We start from the raw sequence: 17,887 nt of genomic DNA, 5'->3' as shown, positions 1-17,887 counted from the left end.
ATCTCATGACATAGACACAATGCTTTTAGCTATCCTCTAGCATTCTAGCATGGAATGCCTTGTTTTCTTTCCAGCTTGACCATTGTTTGTCACATAAAATTTTGATACTTGGATCAAACACTCTCATTTGCAAGTACTCTCATTTTGCGACATGATACGCCATTCATCATTGTATAGAATTAATATACTTTTTCCTAAAATATCTCATTTGTGAGGTGAATCATCATTGTACACGACCATTTTTAATGTTTGAAGATCAAACAGCTAATGCAATTATTCATCTCAGCAAAATATTATTTAATCAATTTTGCATATTCTTGTTGTATAAAAGCAATGGTACCAATAATATTGAAATAACTCTTGATCTTACCATAAAATGGCCTTGTTATGTTACAATACCTTGTTCCTTGTTTCCTTGATGGTCTGTGGATAATCTTGCAGCATTCGTATGACTATGAAAACAATTTGGGTGTCCTTTCATATTGTATAATTGATACAAAATGTTCTAAAATTGAGTATGAAGTACCAATCTCAGTTTCAGAAATATATTGACATTTGCATCACATTCAAAGATTTTAACGTCACATATTTGGCATTATTAAGGTTTAACAGCACATCTCTTTCATTTATTTGAACAAGCGATGCAGTTCTTTGAACTATGTGAAAGACCAAATTCATAGATAGCTATTATCATGAATAGGAAATGGAGGTGTAAAAGCGTATACTGAGACAAGAAATGTACAAACCCTTGAAATTAGAGTAGCCTTCAAAGAATTTTATACAAAGTTGCATGTTCTTGGCCAACACATATTTGCACAAATGCCAAATGCCAAATGCCAATGAGAACGATAATAACCCCACATGACGTGATAATACAATCCCATTCTCATGAGCCAAGGTCGAAATCCATCGTGTAGTCATACTCTATCGTTGGAATAACAGATGCTACAAACTTCAAGAACAAAAAGAGGTACCTGTCCGGGGAGCACCACCATTTGTTAGCGAATATAGTCTTGCATTAAAACATAACACAAACACCCAAATACCCCTTGTTGGGTGTGTATCAGATTGCCACTAAGGTTTCAGAAACTACCAGAATACTCCTCTTTGAAGTAAACTTTATACTACAGCAGGGTATTTTGATTGTTTCAAAAAACTCAGATGCATTCCAGAAGTACCCTACTTGGGGTATTTTGGCTATAAATTTCTGAATCTTTGTATCTCATACTTATCGACTTCTGGGTCCACCCCACAGCTCAACAGCACATCGTTAATTCTTTTCATCACAGCACCATGCTTGCATGGATGAACAGATGCATGCTTCCCTGCTATGTGAGGATGGTCCTCAATCGTGACCTGTAAAGAGAGGCACCAATAAATTAGCCTATTCTAGCTAGTCATGCATACATACCTCTACAGATATTATTAACCCAATAAATGGAAACCAACCGTCTTGTAGGCGTGATCCTGGCTGACATCCTCAAATATTAGTTCAGTTGGCAATGGCATCCGTGACTGAGGAAAAAGCAGCAGAAAAGTAATTTTAAGTCTGTGAATGATATATAAAACTGCATAACAAAATACGAAAGCAGCTGAAAAGATAGCTTATAAACCTTAAATCGTTTGTGCATATGCATATTATATAAGACCTAAGTATAGAGTATGGCAGTATAATATGCATCACAGCATCACATACACATATTTTACAACGTGAGATGTGTATACATGCACTGTGCAAACAGAAATACACGTGCACACACGCACACACGTGGAGAAAAACAAAGAAAGAGTTATGAAAATTTTGGCCTATGGGACAAATCAGATGTACAGATATGTACGTCCATCCATTATTAGGCACAAGAAAACAATATAAGAATCATAACAACAGAATGAAAGAGATACAGAGATGGTGGCCATTTTTATATACACGCTAGAGTGACCCGATTGATTATGAACCTTATAAAGCTCTCATGTTTTCCTCTTATTGCCTTGGACTCAAGACAGAGGAACCCAAACAATGAAATATATATACTCTGGGAAAAAGACAATACGCCTGGTATCACTTGGAAGGCTTGGAAGGATGAGCAGTGATGCTGCTTGGAATTGCTTTTAGCATATGGTGGTGTGACATTCCTTCTCATTGCAAACTAAGCATCAGGAGACCAACCATGAAGAATACAATACAATACCTTGTTTCTTGTTTCCTTGATGGTCTGTGGATAATCTTGCAGCATTCGTATGACTATGAAAACAATTTGGGTGTCCTTTCATATTGTATAATTCAATATCTTTTATAGTAAAAAAGAAAGATGAGAAATAGATATATGCGCAAGTACATCCATCACCATTCAACCCTAGACACAATGTAGTGTCCCTGTCAGGACAGCTGGCTGTCTTTTTAAAAAATTTCAGCTGTTTTCTGAACATTTTTGTTGATAGGCAGTCTTCTCTGCTTACTTCTTGCTCCTCTATACTATGTGTATAACACACACACACTCACTCACTCACTCACTTATATTTAAATACATATAATAGATATGTATTCAAATTTATTTTACACCAATACACTGACTGAAAACTGTGTGCAATTACATCAGTACACCTGCTATTGCAATTCCACTCCCTTCAAGCTCTACAGACTTTCTTCAACATGCTTTGTTATTATTTTCGTCAATTGCTTAATTTTTTGAAATCTCTCATGCTCTCATCTTCTTAGGTTACTTTCTTTGAGATTTCAATTTTTCTTTATATCATGTTCCAGTATCCCACACTCTCAATAACATATTTCTACTCTTTCCCTCTACATATACATCCCATGCAGTTGCCAGCGTTTCCAACTTCCGAAGACTCAAAACTATGTATAGAAAGTTTCCTATTTTATACTGCAATCTACATCATGATTGTTCCTTCCTCATGGTTAATATTCCATTCTACACTTTCCCTCTACATGTACATCCCATGCAGTTCCCAGCATTTCCAACTTCCGAAGACTCACAACTATGTATAGAAAGTTTCCTATTTTGCAACTGCAATCTACATCATGATTGTTCCTTCCTCATGGCTAATATTACATTTGTTGATAGCATCCAGCCTTACCTCGTGTTCCAACCTTTTCTGAAAGCCTTCCTCTCGAGTATCTGCTACTAAATCCTACAAAGTACAAGCTGCTCACCCTTGCGTCATGTGGAGCAGCAGAGACTATGTTACTTCATTAAGTTTCAGCTTAGACCTTAGACAGCAGGGCATCATACATTTACTACACTGTCATCCCAAAGTATTGTTATTATCATTACCCTTATCCATTATATTATGGTTGGACGTGTGCCTAGCACTGATTATATGGCACAAGTTTAGTATGATACATGACAAACAACCTTGAAGTTTGAGAAGTGACTCTCTAGTATGATACATGACAAACAACCTTGAAGTTTGAAAAGTGACTCTAGTATGATACATGACAAACAACCTTGTAGTTTGAAAAGTGACTCAGATTTCTGAACATGTCATTGAATGAATCCTTGTATCTGGATAATTTTCTTCAGCCGTGCAGTCATGTAATTTATAATTTCATTTGTTTGCATTTTAAGAAAAGGAAAGATTATTTCAAGACAAGGCCATTAGTTGTAAAGAGCCAAACAAAGATAGGAAATTCAGGTTTGCCAAATGTCTCCCATTCTGCACTGGATGCTACATCTTGAGGACAAATTAACACTGCATACCTACTATGTATTTCAGCTTGTGGAAGCAACAAAATTTTATCTCACCACACATATTCCATTTACACCCAAGATTAGTCACACAGATTAACCACAATTCAAAAAATATGACTACAGAATTTACCTCATCATATCCAGTCAACCAAACACGAGGAGTCTGATAATACTTATCATACCTGCAGAAACAATAAATGTAAAGGGCATTTGCAAAAAAATGGGAGGCTGTTGATCTAAGATACAAATTAACTTTTGGTTGCATATACATTACTGAGGTACTCCTTACGTTATACTAACATCATAAGTTCGTGTCCGAAGAATGTTATCTTCTTCGGGTTCCTGGACCATCAGATATGTTGGTTCCAACGTAGCCTGCACAACATAACATCTGATAAAGTTAGCCCACGACTATCCAACATTGTGCCAAAATAGGCCATTAGGATCAATCTACAAGAATGTATACGTACATCATCATTTTCAACAAAAGTATCCATGTCTGGAATAGCATCATCCTCATCATCCTTACTGTTGTCTAAAATAATATGAGTAGTATCCTCGCATTCCTTACTTCCATCCATCATTGGTGCATTTTCCTCTTTTTTGTCACCTAGCATAAAGGTGCAAAGGCTTATTCACCTTTGAAAGGCAAAAGTTTCGACCACTATATGAAATGAAATTATACATATTTTATCTTGACAACTTCATGGTCATAACTAAGAGCTGAACTATAAATAAATAATCAAAATGTCCAAAAAAGATAACATTAAAATAACAGGCTACAGTCGAATAGCTGACATGTACAATCTCAACATCGACCAACCAGCCAATAAGTGCAATGGTTTCCTAAAGCGTGCATCCTTACTTACACTATCATTGGGCAACGGTCAACTCATATTAATAAACAGACCCAATAAATCAAGTCTCTACCACATTTTGATATGATATGCAAGTAAGTAAAAAACTAGCACGGAGAAAACCCAGGAAAAAGAAACAGATTACACATCATTTAAAAATCATACAAAACAAGTAAAGAGTAGAGCATTTTGGGATGTACAAGAGCTTGTCATCAAAGTTTTCTTATTAGCTGGTCTTATTAGCTGGCAAAGTTTTCTTTGTTAGATATATCAAAAAGAGTATCCTGAGTCTATTAGGCATGAGAAGTCTACATGCTCAGGAAAGAAGAACCTGGGTTATAAATCTGTTCATGCATATATACACTTCAGCGAAACAACTCTCACGTTGATTATAAATATGTATAAGCTAAACAACAGCGAAAGCAAAGGAGATGATGAGTAATGAACATCATAAACAAACAGTGGGACATAAGCCCTGATACTTTATTGGCATGCAATTAAAACACATTGTAAGATTTCAAAACAAACACAAAGGTTGTTTTCATAAAGAAGGAAAGAGGAGTTTTCGTCAAGTTCAGCACACAAGAAACAGTGTAGGCATTCACCATTGGAAAAAGGTATGATGGGAGTGGAGCATTAACAGTTGGGTGTATTTTAAAATTTGCTCTCTTTTCGAGCATACTTTTTATGTTTAGCAGTTGGGTGAAAGACACTAAGTTATTTTCATAGTTCTCTTTAACCTGCAGAAATTTTAGTGCCAATTTCCCACTAAGGTACATATGGGTGCAAATGCTGCGTAGTGCAATCATGATTTAAGATGTTAACCAGAAAAAATATACTGACGTCGTGCAAGATCAGACATGAGCTCTATGGCTGGGAGGCGAGTCTGGACTTCACCGTTCACCCTCTTTACACGTATACCATGTATAGTTGGTGCTACATCCCCTCTTAGAAATCAACCATTATAAACAATTTTGAATGTTGGGCTTCACACACTGGGCACTGTATCATCTTCATTTGGAATCGTTTATTGAGAAGACTATATATAAACCATCAAAACAACTTCTGAAGTTCTCTCTTCACACATTGGATTTTTTATTAATATGAAGCACCTTTCGAAATAATTTGTGCCCATAATTTGATTGCTGCAATGAATAATATCTTCTTTACATCTAGGAAGAGTTTTCTGTTTAACTTAAATTTGATTTTTTAATTACTTGTGTCTCAAATCTGGGCAAAACATTCCCACATAGTCAATTTGCTAGATCCCTGCTTTTATGGTTTCTTTCCTTTCTTTCCCATAAATTAAAAACGAGTTTCTTTCTCCAGAGAGCATACCTGGCTTGCCATGAGTAGCGAGCCAGCCATCATCTTCATTATCCAGTAAAACCTCGCCTCCAGCAGCCCTATAATCATCTTCAAGTGATGAGGCTCTCCGCAAACATGGAACTGCAAAAACTCAAGCTTAGAAAAGTCTTCACCATAAACTTCATATACAACTGGAGGTCAATACAACAACATGACATTGATTCAAAACCCAAGATAGAATAGAGTGGTATTTACCATTTCTAGTTATTAAATACTGTTTTTCAGGCGGTAAAAATCCTTTCCTTTTGTTGGGATCCCCTGATTCCCTGTCCATTCAAAAGAAACAATATTGGGATACATAACCCACATATGTGCACATCACATACATGTAAGCATACATGTATGTGTTCAAACATATGCATGCACACAAATATATAAAAACGTACACAAATAAAAAAATATAGTTTTATGGGCAAAAAGGAAGAAAAACAGAGCATACCAGGACCAAGTAGGGCATTTGGCGACAAGATTGTCTCCAGACAGAACGAATTCATCAGGTGTCAGGACTCCTTTTTCCTTGTATGCCGAGACTGTTCGGGGCGGTGTTATTCTTTCCACTGCTCCTTTGAAAGCCTCGTGTAGTCTCTGCTTGAGCGCCATGGCTCCGAAAAACGAGGCCTTTGGATCCGATTCACAGAGAAGAATCAGAAAGAGAAAGTATGGTGAAGAAGAACAGGTAGCCAATAGAAGGAGGGGGTTGCTTTGGCGGACTCTCACAAATCTGCAGGGGCGTATCTGACACAAAGAGGGAGACAGAGAGGATGGATGGACGTATGCTTGAAGATTTTATATCTGTCTGTCTATCTATCTATGTATATCTATCGGTCTGCTTGATCTATGTCTGCTTTTAGAGGGGGGGCGGCCAAAAAAGCTCTCTAAAATGAAGGTCGGTTCCCCTTGTCCCACCAAAGATCTTATGAGACCGGCTCTTGACCATCAGGGCCCCAATAACCAAATACTCATACACCGATACCGACGTGTTGATAACCCCACCACGTTACTTCAACCAATCGCGACATTCTATTATCGATGGGGAATGCATGAGAGAATGCAAGGATTCTCACAACAACAAAAGTGCACTTCTCTCGTAAACTTAGGCTTCCGTCAACCAGTTACTGTTGACAAAACACCAATCCTGTCACGAATACCACGCAAGCCGTACAGCTACGAGAGTGTGTGTAGATCATTTGGTTGTAGGGGTCTCCTCTCTAGTTGATCCCCGATAGATTGAGGCCAGTCATAGGATGTCTCAATATCTATCTTAGTGCTCATAGTACTACTCTCATCATTAATCTTTGTTCTCTCATTTGTCTTGTCTCATGGGCCAATTTTTGTCTTAGAATACATTAACATATCTTTCTTTCTCCAACTCCACTTGTCTTCTTGCCCACCTGGGAGGAAGAGTACGCTCTTAAATCTACCTTTCTTGATTTTCATTTGTCACTCGCTGCAAGAGTGAAATGTTTAGGACAATGTGTAAATACAAAGTGTACTAGTTGAACCTCAAACCAAGGGATTAGAATGGGCATATGTTCAGGGTATGAGAGGTCTTGAGTTCAATTCTTGAAATGCCTCGATATTTGTATTTACCTTTACTATTATGTATACTAAATATACTAGGATGGGAATTTGGTCTAGTGATCTCACTCTGGGCATTTGATCTAGTTATCTCGCACTTAGTTCAATTCTCAAAATTCCCTCAGTTCAACTCTTAGAATTCCCCCTTCATAAAGTTAATTCTTTGAAAGGATAGTTACGTGATGAGGATTAAGCAAGAGGTCTTCGGTTCAATTCTTTGAATGCTTTGTTAATCAAGTAAAATGACGTGTCATGAGTTCTAGCGTGCAAGAGGTCATGAATTGATTCTTGGAATGCCCATTATTAGCAAATAAAATGATTTGTATGATTATCACTCAGGGTGCAAGAGGCCTTGCGTTTGATTCTCATAATACCCATGCAATTAAATAGTAAAGTTTAATATTGGTATTTGAGTTTAGGATGTTAGAGGTAATGAGTTCAATTCTTGAAATACCTATGTAATCAAATGACAGAGTTTAATATTGGTATCAAAGTTTAGGGTTTGAGAGGTCATGAGTTCAACTCTTCGAATGCCCCTTAATCAAGATAAATAAGACTTTATTTTCCGTAGATTTTATGAGTGGGTAGTTACTCTAGTGTTGTGATTCTTGTTTTTGGGTTTGGGAGGTTCAAAGCTGAATAATCAAAACACCCCCATAAGCAAATTAAATCATGCCCACATTTACCTTCCCTAAAAACGTGAGTACTTGTGTCAGCCATTAACATTGGTATTAATATCTAAAAGGAGAGATGTATCATATGTCCTTATTGATATTTCAAATCTACACTAGTCATTTTCTCTTTGTGGTACGGTCCTTCTTAGGGTCATTGACGTCTTGATTTCAACTCTTATATGCATTAACAATTGGGATTTAGAATGGAGCATTTGGTTCAATAGTATGATTCTTGCTTAGGGTGAGAGAGGTCCTAGGTTCGCTTCTTAGGGTGAGAATAACATGATCATGCAACCTCTACAATAATGTCTTGAAGTAACTTCATGCGTGCTCTAAAATATAAGCAAAGTACCAAATATTGCAACGTCATCTAGGCATAAAAAGATTCATGATTAGGGTAGATCCAAAATGATAGACTGCTCAACATTGGAAAACTTTGGGGTATTATTGATCATGTCACATAATTTAGCTTTTCAATGTATGATAATCCTTGAATAATCTAGAATGAACTATAATTTTCATGATTATTCATGATGAATAATTGTAGAACATTATAGGTGCAACAACTATCTATGAACAATATTCATATGGTCATCAAATGAGCTACTAAGAAAGAGCAACACACACACACACACACACACACACACACACCAAATAACAACAAAGCTTATCAAGAACATTTCATCCAAGAACCCATTCGTATCACTACACTTACTATCAATATTGTCTCTTCAAACAGGCCCTACATGGTTGTTTCATCATTGCTTGCTCTAATTATTCATTTCTCTTTCAAAAACCATGAGACTTGGTGTTAGCAAATTGTCCCATTTTATTTTCATTCCACTTAATACAGTACTTCTATGACTCTACTGACGTGTCACTAAAGTATGAATCAGCTCTAAGCATTCGCAGAGGATAGCATGCTTTAGTTGGTTTTACCAACCATACATAGCTCACAAGCAAATGCCCCAAAAAGTCTCACGGCGACAATCCATGCAAACCATAATAGGTTAGGGTATCCTGGAGATCGCATATGCGCCCTGGCTGGTGACTGAATAATGTGAACAAACACTAGAGGAGGATGGTCGATGCACCCTAGCAATAATGAAAAAAGCTGATTGTGACATGCAAACCAATGCCCCTTATATCAAGATAGGATCATGTAATTAGAGCTGCTATGGTGCATGCAAAAACACCACCACTCCTCTACTGACATACACAAACTCCTTGATACCCTTATCTCAAAACACCAGACTTGGTATTCCTATTTTACATCCAAGAAAGAGCATGCTCTCCTTGATCCAACATACAACATACAACACACAATGTACGCATCAGTCATGACTTCTATCAGTGAATGAACCGGCTATTTTCAGTTGTTAACATAAAAGATATAGAATGAATGAATAAATAGCACACAGGATAAAGTAAAAACTTAGATGCCATTATTGTGCAGGCAAGCATCAAACTGGACACACAAAATAAATCAAATCAATAAAAATTAAAAAAGGCTTTTCCCAAACAGAAGGGGGGCTGCCCTTTCGTCTCTAATGGAAACGCATGTATGTGTAGTATGTATGTGTACAGAAATGAGAGCCAGCTAGCTGCCAGAGGAAGGAAATGAAGCTCATCTATGCCTTTCCCTCGCCTTTGGTTCGGAACGTCGGAAGCGAGAAGAAGGATCTAGAATCTGTAAACCACATATATATACAACACATCATATATCAGCAAATGAAATGAATGAATACAGATGCACACATATTGTATGTATGTATAATGATCTAAAAGATATGTGTGGGACAGGATCATGTCAAGATGAAGATACTGTGATTACTTACTTTTGGTCGGAGTCGTCTCGCTCTGACTTGGACCATGCGATTTTCCTTCTGCATTAAATAACAGCTCTCTCTCTTTCTCCACATGATTTTGTTTTTGTTGGTATAGAACGTTTACTTTGGATTTGGAGCATTAGAAGCATTTTGCCAAAGTAGTGGACTAACTATAAATGTGGATAAAACAAAAATGATGGTAATGCGAACGAACCATCCAACCTCACCGATACCCTATGCTTAAATAGAAGGGAGAACATGTACTGTGCAAAGCTTTAAACACCATGATATTAATATACCCGCCACAAAAAATGAAGTGTATCCTTTAAGTCTTGGCTTTATGCTACTTGGAAAGTTATTATACGTTGAAAAAACAAAGCAAACAAAGTGATACTGATGGTTGGAATTGAAATTGATCTTATTTGATGTCATGGTAACAAAAATTTTGCTTTATGGAATAAAAGTGTGGGAGGCACCATCACTCTTCATGCATGGAATGAGATGGAGAAGGTTCAAAAGACGTTTTTATGGAGACAACTAGGAGTTAAATCCAACACCTATCACGTTATGCTCTTGGAAACAGATGCTCAACGTACAGAGATATTGGCCCAACTGAGAGTTCTATAGATGCATCACAAAAGTCAAGAATATATCAAGTCATAGATTGCTTGGAATATTCGATGTAAACAACAAAAGAATCAGAAGAGCAACATTCTTTCATCTAGTTGGGTAGTTGACTTCTAATAAGAAGCTCTTAGAGTTTTCAAGTGATGCTATGAAATATGTAATTATTGAGGAAAGGTTAATGGAACCACAAAGGAAGAAGTGTGAAGATGCTAAAAGGACAAAATTAGATTGTTATATTGCAAACATCAACCCTGAATGTCAGATTCAATATAAGGCAAGAAGGCCTTTTGATTGTATTCACCCTTATCTCATTACTAACACAAGTGTTAACTCTGGTTCGACTTGAGTGTCACACAAAAGAGAACACCTAGAAGATCGAGCTCATACGTGTATGCCTTATTCACACATCTCGATATATTGTGTTTCAAAGTCTGAATATCCCTGCTCAGGAAGGTGACACATCAAGAAAACTCATGTACTTAGGTCCCCTGGGTCAATAGTGGCTTCTCTATGGATGCTAAAAAGAATATATCTAAATAAATATCTCTAACCATCTAAGCTACGTTCGTCTAGGCACTCTACTTAAACCACTTGAATGCATTGCAACATACACTCCATACACTCTTGATATGCTTAAGGTGCCTACCTAAGATTCACCTGCAAAAGGCTGTGATATTGGACCTCACAGGAGAAAACGTATTGCACAAATTTATGAGCAAGGAAAAATGGTAGAAAAGAAGCGTTCCTGTCTAATGTGCACTGTAAATTAGGAGTGTTATTAATTACCTGAGCTGAAGCCATCAGGAGATTTTGCTCTAAAACCACCCACATGCTTGCTCTTGTTCTTGCTCAATGATTGGTCATCTTCGTCGTCATCGTCATCATCTTCGTCGCGTTCTTCAGATGCCATAGAACCTGGGTTCCACTCTGAAGAGCTTTGCAGGGGGCTACGACTGCTCTTTCTTCCCAGGAGTAGCAGCTTTTTTAGCCCCTTCGCACTATGCTCCTTGGGAGTTGTCTTCTGTGATGCTCCTGCATCCCCCACCCATTTCTTCCTCGATTTAGATGTAATTGAGTCACTTTCTGCTGATTGTGCCTGTTGAATAGCTTCATGAAGACTAGGAATGTTCTTAGAGGGAGTCATGACAGGAGAGTCAGTTGGGGGGGCATAAGGAGCAGAACTGAAGTGACCTGAAATATGTGAGGTTGGATGCTCCAGAGCACCATAAGATGCTGCATTCTTGTCTAATCCATTTGCCTCTTTATATTCCGCATCTTTATCAAAATCTATCGAAGACATCAGTGCATATGGAGGGTCATATTGATCTGTGCCAGAAAGCTTTTGACATGCATCATCTTTCTCCTCCACAGAAGATTTCTCATCTGTGGACAACCGTGCAACTGGAGCATGATAGTTTAATTCTTCATTTTCACCATAGTTTTCAGATTGTACAACATGCCCAGCAGACAATGAAAGTAGACGAAATGAACCTATGTGCAATCCACTCTTATTTTCAGATTTCTCAGCATTAACAGTAGAGCATTCTTCTACAATCTTATGGTACTTCTCTGACATTGTATGCTCCCCACACTTTGCTTCCAATAGGTGGTGGCTCACATCTACAGCAGTAACTGTGATTTCTTTTTCACTTGATTCAGGTGCCCTAATTTGCACATACGCTTTCTCCTCTTTTGGAACAGAGGGATGATGTTCACCTTCTGTTGCACTCATGAATGCATGTTCTTCTGTCACAGGTCGCTCAATTTTTTGGGCCTTCTTTGAGCCTTCAGTATGTATCAATCTTCCTGACTGTGAAGAACCTGAGACTTTGCCCATATCTGAAGTAGTCTGTTCTTGTGTAAGCAGTCTTGTACTCCCTGCACTAATCGTCGGTTTCTTTTCTTGCTTATTCACAACAGTTGGGACTCTAGTGGATTTTACCAAAGCTGATCCTTCAATCTTAGTGTCCTTGCCGAGAGTGGTACCCTTCTTTATTACGGTTGTCAATGATAAAGGTCCCCTCTTCTCTGCTATATGAGCATTGGTCTTGTGAACAGAAAGAGAATCTTTATCTTTCATATTCCTTTTTAGCTGTGACTGCTGAGTTCCACCGGCACTAGCCCGGGCAGGAGATGCTTTGGCGGTCACTCTTTGAAGCTCATTGAGAGATGGGACTGAGTGACTGAGAACCTTTTCCGTTACTCTTGATGATTTGGTGTTAATTAAGTCTCTAGTTCTAGGTGACATAAAAGAAGGAGCTCCACTACCTGGACTCGAAGTAGACATTATGCGTGGTATTGTGGATAGGCTAGACCTACTTGCATTATGAGGGGTCGCTCGAATAGTTCGATTTGTGGAAGGAGACTTGATAGCACCAGTGTTTGCACAGCTCCGAGATGCAATCCGCTCTTGCCGCTGCCTTTTCAGATCTTCAATTCTTTTTCGGTCCTCATCTTCCTACACATTGTAAAATAAGCAAGCAATATCATATCATGTATCATAAGCACTTCTTGAATCTCTAACATGTTAAAGCTCCAAATTTTTATTGATACATGCAGGAGAAGAAGCTGTGGCCTTACCTTTTCCTTCTTGCTCTTCTGCAAGTCGGCTTTATAAGCACGTAGCTTCTCTGCCCTTAATTGTGCTTCTACCAATGGATTTGGTTTTCCAGGACGAACAATGGCTGGTCGCATGGCTCTAGCCTTGGTTCCTTTCCCAGATGCTTTCAAGTTTTCTTTAGATTTAACCTCCAACTCCTTACATTCCTGCTCATTTACAGATGGATCCATACTACTCTCAAGTTCCTGTCCATGACGGGCATCACCTGCTAAAACTTCCATGTCATAGTCGACGGGCGTATTCCAAGATCTGTTAGCTGTATTCTTATTCCTTTCAGGAATCATAAATAAACCGTCAGGCTCAAAATACTCGTCTGCGCTCTGAACTGGTTTGGTTGCATCAGCAGTGATGCTTTTACTACTAGGTACCTCACCATCTAAGTTTAACGGTGTTCTCCAGTCAATATTAGATTCTTCGCGGGCAACAATTCGATCATAGACAATGAAGGAATCATCACTGTCTTTTTGTTGGAAAGACTGGTCAGATTTCCCTGAAATTTCAAAATCAGCATCTATTATTTTGCTACCTCTTTCAGTAAGACTTCTCCTACTTTCTGGAAGAATAAATGAATCATGTGAAGCAGAAATTCTCTTATTGCCTTGTCCTCCTTGTTCAGCGAGCATTTCAGAATGCATTTCTCTAGATCTACCAGTTCGTTCCCTCTCATTTAATCTGAAAATGTTATCCAACACCTGACCTCTTTTCTCTCCATTGTTATGGATCTTATGTGACATCGAAGACATCCTAAATTCTGTCTCAGCAGGATCATGAGTTGAAGCAGGACTCTTAGCTCTATCCATACAGAAAGATGTATCACGTTCATTACTATATCTATTTTTACTCTCAGAAAGTCCAGTGGAATGCCATAATCTTGCTCCCCCGTTTTCTGTCTTTGTGTTTAAAGAGCCATTTCCATTACCATGTTGGTCATCCTCACTATTGGTTAGAGATGAGTCTGTATCATTGTTTTCTGTATCAGGATGATGATCTTGAGAACCAGGAGTAATATAATTGATGTTGCGGATAACTACCATCCCAGATCTCTTAGAGCCAGAACTTCCCTTTCTCTTTGGTGACACAGACCTCCTTCTTGGGGATAAAGATCGTTGTGATGACCGTCTTGTCTCTGGTTCCATGTCTCCATCATTGAATGATTTATCTCTATCTTTTTCTTCATCATCATTCTTAGGAGGGCGATGATTTTGGTGGGCCCCAATGTTACCTTGTGCATCTCTCTCACCCATAACTCGAGGTGGTGTTTGCTGTAGACCAAGTGGAACCCCGTCACCAAATGCATTTGCACTATGACTTCCAGGCCAATATGTTGGTGCATGCATCTGCCATCCATTTTTTTCAGCATAAGGGGACTGCATGTAAGGACTTCCAAGGTGCTGAGGATAGGGCATGCCAGGGCTTGGAAATCCATATAGTGAAGAATGTTGCATAGCTTCATGAGGAGAGAGAGGACCAAGATGCCCTGGCCAGGCTGCCATGACCGGGTGTGATCTTATAAATCCAGCCCTTCTCTCAGCCTCTGCATCTCTGTACTCAACTCCATTCTTTGACCACATTGAAGGACTATAGTCTCCCATTGTACCAGGAGGCCTCATCGCTGATGCTCCTTGCAAGTGTTCGGCTGCCAAGCCATCTAGCGAACCTCTACGGGTATGGTTTCGCAATATGTTCTCACCCATGGATGCCATTCTCTCAATAGGAAAGCTAGCTCGACGAGTCTCATCCAGCTGCTCCTGAATATCACCAGTTCCACCCATGACCCTTGCAGTTTCCACTGCAGCCAGGTCAAGGTCGTCTTGCCAGAGTCCAGATTCTTGCCTCTTTTTGCATAGAGCAATGAATTTTAAGCATGCTTCTCTGCACTCAAAAGCTACAATTCAAAATAATGCATTGAAAGTATATACGCATAATCACCATAAATGACCTAAGCCATCAACTACCGTAAGCGATCAGCTCCAAAACACTCAGCAAAGGACACTAAATCATCCATATACTCAATGCTGAAACCAGCAGCTATTGCTCGAGCAAATGACATTCCTTGCTCCTTCTGTAGCATAAGCCGACGAGCATCTAAAGCTCTTAGTAGACAGTGCCTGCAAATCACATTAATCCTTATGTGATGACACAACTATATATACACGTTTATATAGACACAGTGATATACATATGCATATATACACGCAAAGAGGCATAGAATTCTATAAGACCAGAATAATCTGGGCTTACGAATTGAGTGTGTACATGCAAGTGAGTGAGTGAATAAGTAAATGATAGAAATGAAGGACGTATAATAATAAAACATAAATGTCCATAGAGTAATAACACATTGCAAGGGACATTTTATTGATGCAAAGGTTTTTCATTCCAAAAACAAAACACGTTTTACATTCTAATATAGATTTACATGCTAATATAAAAATGATCAAGAAGGAAAAATACTTGGTATTTCCTTCTGTTGCATTTTCAGCCGCATCAAGAGGCTGCATAGAAATTCAAAGTTTAAGTTCAGTAAACCGTTCTCAAAATGACAGTAATTTAAGCTGAAACGTGGATGCTTTAAACACCTTGGCGAGTCTCTCTATATTCACAGAAGCTGTAGACTTTACCCCTACAACAAGAAGTTACAAAACCCACAATTATATTCATAAATAAAAAAGATTGAAAAAGACAGGATTGTTCCTAAAGGTTTTTAAATGGCATTCGCATATAACATCCTACTGCATTTCAGGTAGAAATTAGTATCATTTTGGTGTACATGAGCTGTATGTAGTTTTACCATTGATAATTGCAAGAATAACAAAATGAAACTATGCCACACATAACTTCAGAAGATGTGGCATACATCAGAAGAAGATGAGATCTAAACATCAATACAGTTTAGAGGAGAGCTACAACATACTTGTGGAAGATGGTGACGGTACCATCTTCGCCAGCGAATCTTCTACCTATGTAATATCGGGTTGACATCAGATATGATCTCAAAGAGAATACTGTGAAAAAACTCAATGACCATAAATTTGTCAGCTTGGTACCACGTCCGTTTCATCAGATGTATTGCTTTCTTGAATCCGCACAGCCTCCTCTAGTTCTGACAGCTCAGTCTCGACAGTACTAACCCTCTCCAACACTTCAGGAGTGCTAACAAACCTCACAAACCTAAACAGCACATATGTTATGTTGATATTTGAAGCTACATTATAGGGATAGCATTCAAGTATCATAAGGGAGAGTTCTCTGTAGCTCTCAACCCATTACCTTTCCATGGTGCCCTTGGTGAACCATTTGGCGGAAAGACAATGATCAGGTAGTTCAAGGCGGATGGAGTAGCCTCCTTTTGCAATCTGCTCCTCTGCAGCTCGCAGGTGAGCAACAAATGGCTTCAGAAGCCCTGATGCAAGTTTGTACGTCTTACCTTGTGCAGCAACAAGCAACTCACACCTGCAGAAACAGGTCAATACTGTGAGCATGGACATTATACAAGAGAATATATTGTGCTAAAAAGACAGCCATAGTTAACACCATCTTATTCTGAAGATGGATGAATTTTCAGCGATGGCATCGTAAAAGATAAATGGTGAAGAAAACAGAGATTTTTTTTTGCACCTTGTTCTGGTGGGGGTCAGCTGGAAAACAGCATAGTCGAGCAGTGTATCTGACCTCATCATATCCTCCGTTCCTGTTCAGCTAGCTCTTTCAAGCTTCGTTACAGGAGATAAAGACAGAAGAAGATGATGGTGACGATGATGCTAAAGCTGATGAAAATGAAGGAGAAGGAATTTGGTGGATAACGACTAGTGTCGCGGCCTTCCTTCAAGCAACTGGATCGATCTGCATACTGAGTTCGTGGGAGCTTTCAAAAAAGGATTTGGGAAATCAAAAAGCACAAAGATCGGTTGGCTGAGATGCAGAGAGAGAGAGAGAGGGAGAGACGGAGAAGAAGAAGAAGAAGACTGAGAAGACACAAAGGGTTCTCTACCAACAGGTGGGACAGAAAGAGGTGGACAGGAGGAGGAAGGGGGGAAGAGCTTTGAGCATGAGCATGAGCATGAGGATGAGCAGGATTGAAGCAAAGAGTGAGAGGAAACAGGGAGAAGGAGAAGGAGAAGGAGAAGGTTGCGTGCTTCTCTGTTACTGTTTACTGTTTACTGTTTACTCTTAGTGGCGTAGGAGTGCTACAGAGAAACAGAGGAAGGAGGAGGAGGCACCATCGCTGCTTTTTTTGGTGCTTTTCTTTGGGGGCATGTGGGCGCTTTCTGCTTTTGGGCCCCAACGGCAGGGAAAAGTGAATTAATGAATGAATGAATGAATGAATGTATGTATGTATGTATGTATGTATGTATGTATGTATGTATGTATGTATATACACATACACATACACATGCATACACATATACATAATGTGTGTATGTAAATAGTAGAGTTATGAAATGGGGGCGTTAGAGTGATTATATCTGACACCCACTCTCTGTCTGTTTGTGTCTTGGACTTTTTTTTTAGGAGGGTTTGTGTGTAGAACATGTTGACACTTAAGTGCCATTCAAGAGTTCGAGCTAAAAGAGCATACCCTCCTCCACTTCGCCCCGCTCGTGTTCCTTTCCGGCGTTGAACC

At 38.9% G+C, this 17,887-nt stretch overlaps 2 protein-coding genes across 2 annotated transcripts; both read right to left on the bottom strand.

The window, feature by feature from the left end:
• Positions 1–725: 725 nt before the first annotated feature.
• Positions 726–6,624, bottom strand: ATG3 (autophagy 3 (APG3)). Its single transcript, XM_087327294.1, has 9 exons — positions 6,375–6,624; positions 6,131–6,201; positions 5,906–6,016; positions 4,181–4,320; positions 4,000–4,085; positions 3,841–3,892; positions 1,450–1,515; positions 1,229–1,356; positions 726–974 (listed from the first exon to the last, which is right to left on the bottom strand). Exons 1-9 carry the CDS (start codon positions 6,533–6,535, stop codon positions 887–889), a joined length of 903 nt encoding a protein of 300 aa, XP_087183420.1. The 5' UTR covers positions 6,536–6,624; the 3' UTR covers positions 726–886.
• A 2,988-nt stretch (positions 6,625–9,612) lies between these two features.
• LOC147858373 (uncharacterized) lies at positions 9,613–17,041 on the bottom strand. The gene is made up of 11 exons (XM_087326793.1): positions 16,882–17,041; positions 16,534–16,716; positions 16,311–16,434; positions 16,178–16,223; positions 15,843–15,886; positions 15,718–15,758; positions 15,219–15,371; positions 13,224–15,135; positions 11,430–13,101; positions 10,026–10,073; positions 9,613–9,877 (listed from the first exon to the last, which is right to left on the bottom strand). The coding sequence occupies exons 1-11, from the start codon at positions 16,941–16,943 to the stop codon at positions 9,819–9,821; spliced, it is 4,344 nt and encodes a 1,447-aa protein (XP_087182919.1). The 5' UTR covers positions 16,944–17,041; the 3' UTR covers positions 9,613–9,818.
• Between the last annotated feature and the right edge of the window lie 846 nt (positions 17,042–17,887).

This window comes from Azolla caroliniana, unplaced genomic scaffold, assembly GCF_043228905.1.
Source record: "Azolla caroliniana isolate FFs.n. ecotype wild unplaced genomic scaffold, voAzoCaro1.0.p SCAF_11, whole genome shotgun sequence".
NCBI lineage: Eukaryota > Viridiplantae > Streptophyta > Polypodiopsida > Salviniales > Salviniaceae > Azolla > Azolla caroliniana.
The sequence above is the reverse complement of the archived record's forward strand: the minus strand, read 5'-3'. Positions and strand labels throughout refer to the sequence as shown.

What these genes read in the sequence shown, in the direction of transcription:
- ATG3 (XM_087327294.1), bottom strand. Translation starts at nt 6,535, where the DNA reads ATGGCGCTCAAGCAGAGACTACACGAGGCTTTCAAAGGAGCAGTGGAA. An exon ending in GGTTGACTGGATATGATGAG is followed by an intron (nt 1,516 to 3,840) that starts GTAAATTCTGTA and finishes CTTTTTCCTCAG; the next exon opens with TCACGGATGCCATTGCCAAC. An exon ending in GTGGACCCAGAAGTCGATAA is followed by an intron (nt 975 to 1,228) that starts GTATGAGATACA and finishes CTCCCCGGACAG; the next exon opens with GTACCTCTTTTTGTTCTTGA.
- LOC147858373 (XM_087326793.1), bottom strand. Translation starts at nt 16,943, where the DNA reads ATGATGAGGTCAGATACACTGCTCGACTATGCTGTTTTCCAGCTGACC. An exon ending in CATCTGATGAAACGGACGTG is followed by an intron (nt 16,224 to 16,310) that starts GTACCAAGCTGA and finishes GATATTACATAG; the next exon opens with GTAGAAGATTCGCTGGCGAA. An exon ending in TTTGGAGCTGATCGCTTACG is followed by an intron (nt 15,136 to 15,218) that starts GTAGTTGATGGC and finishes TTTTGAGTGCAG; the next exon opens with AGAAGCATGCTTAAAATTCA.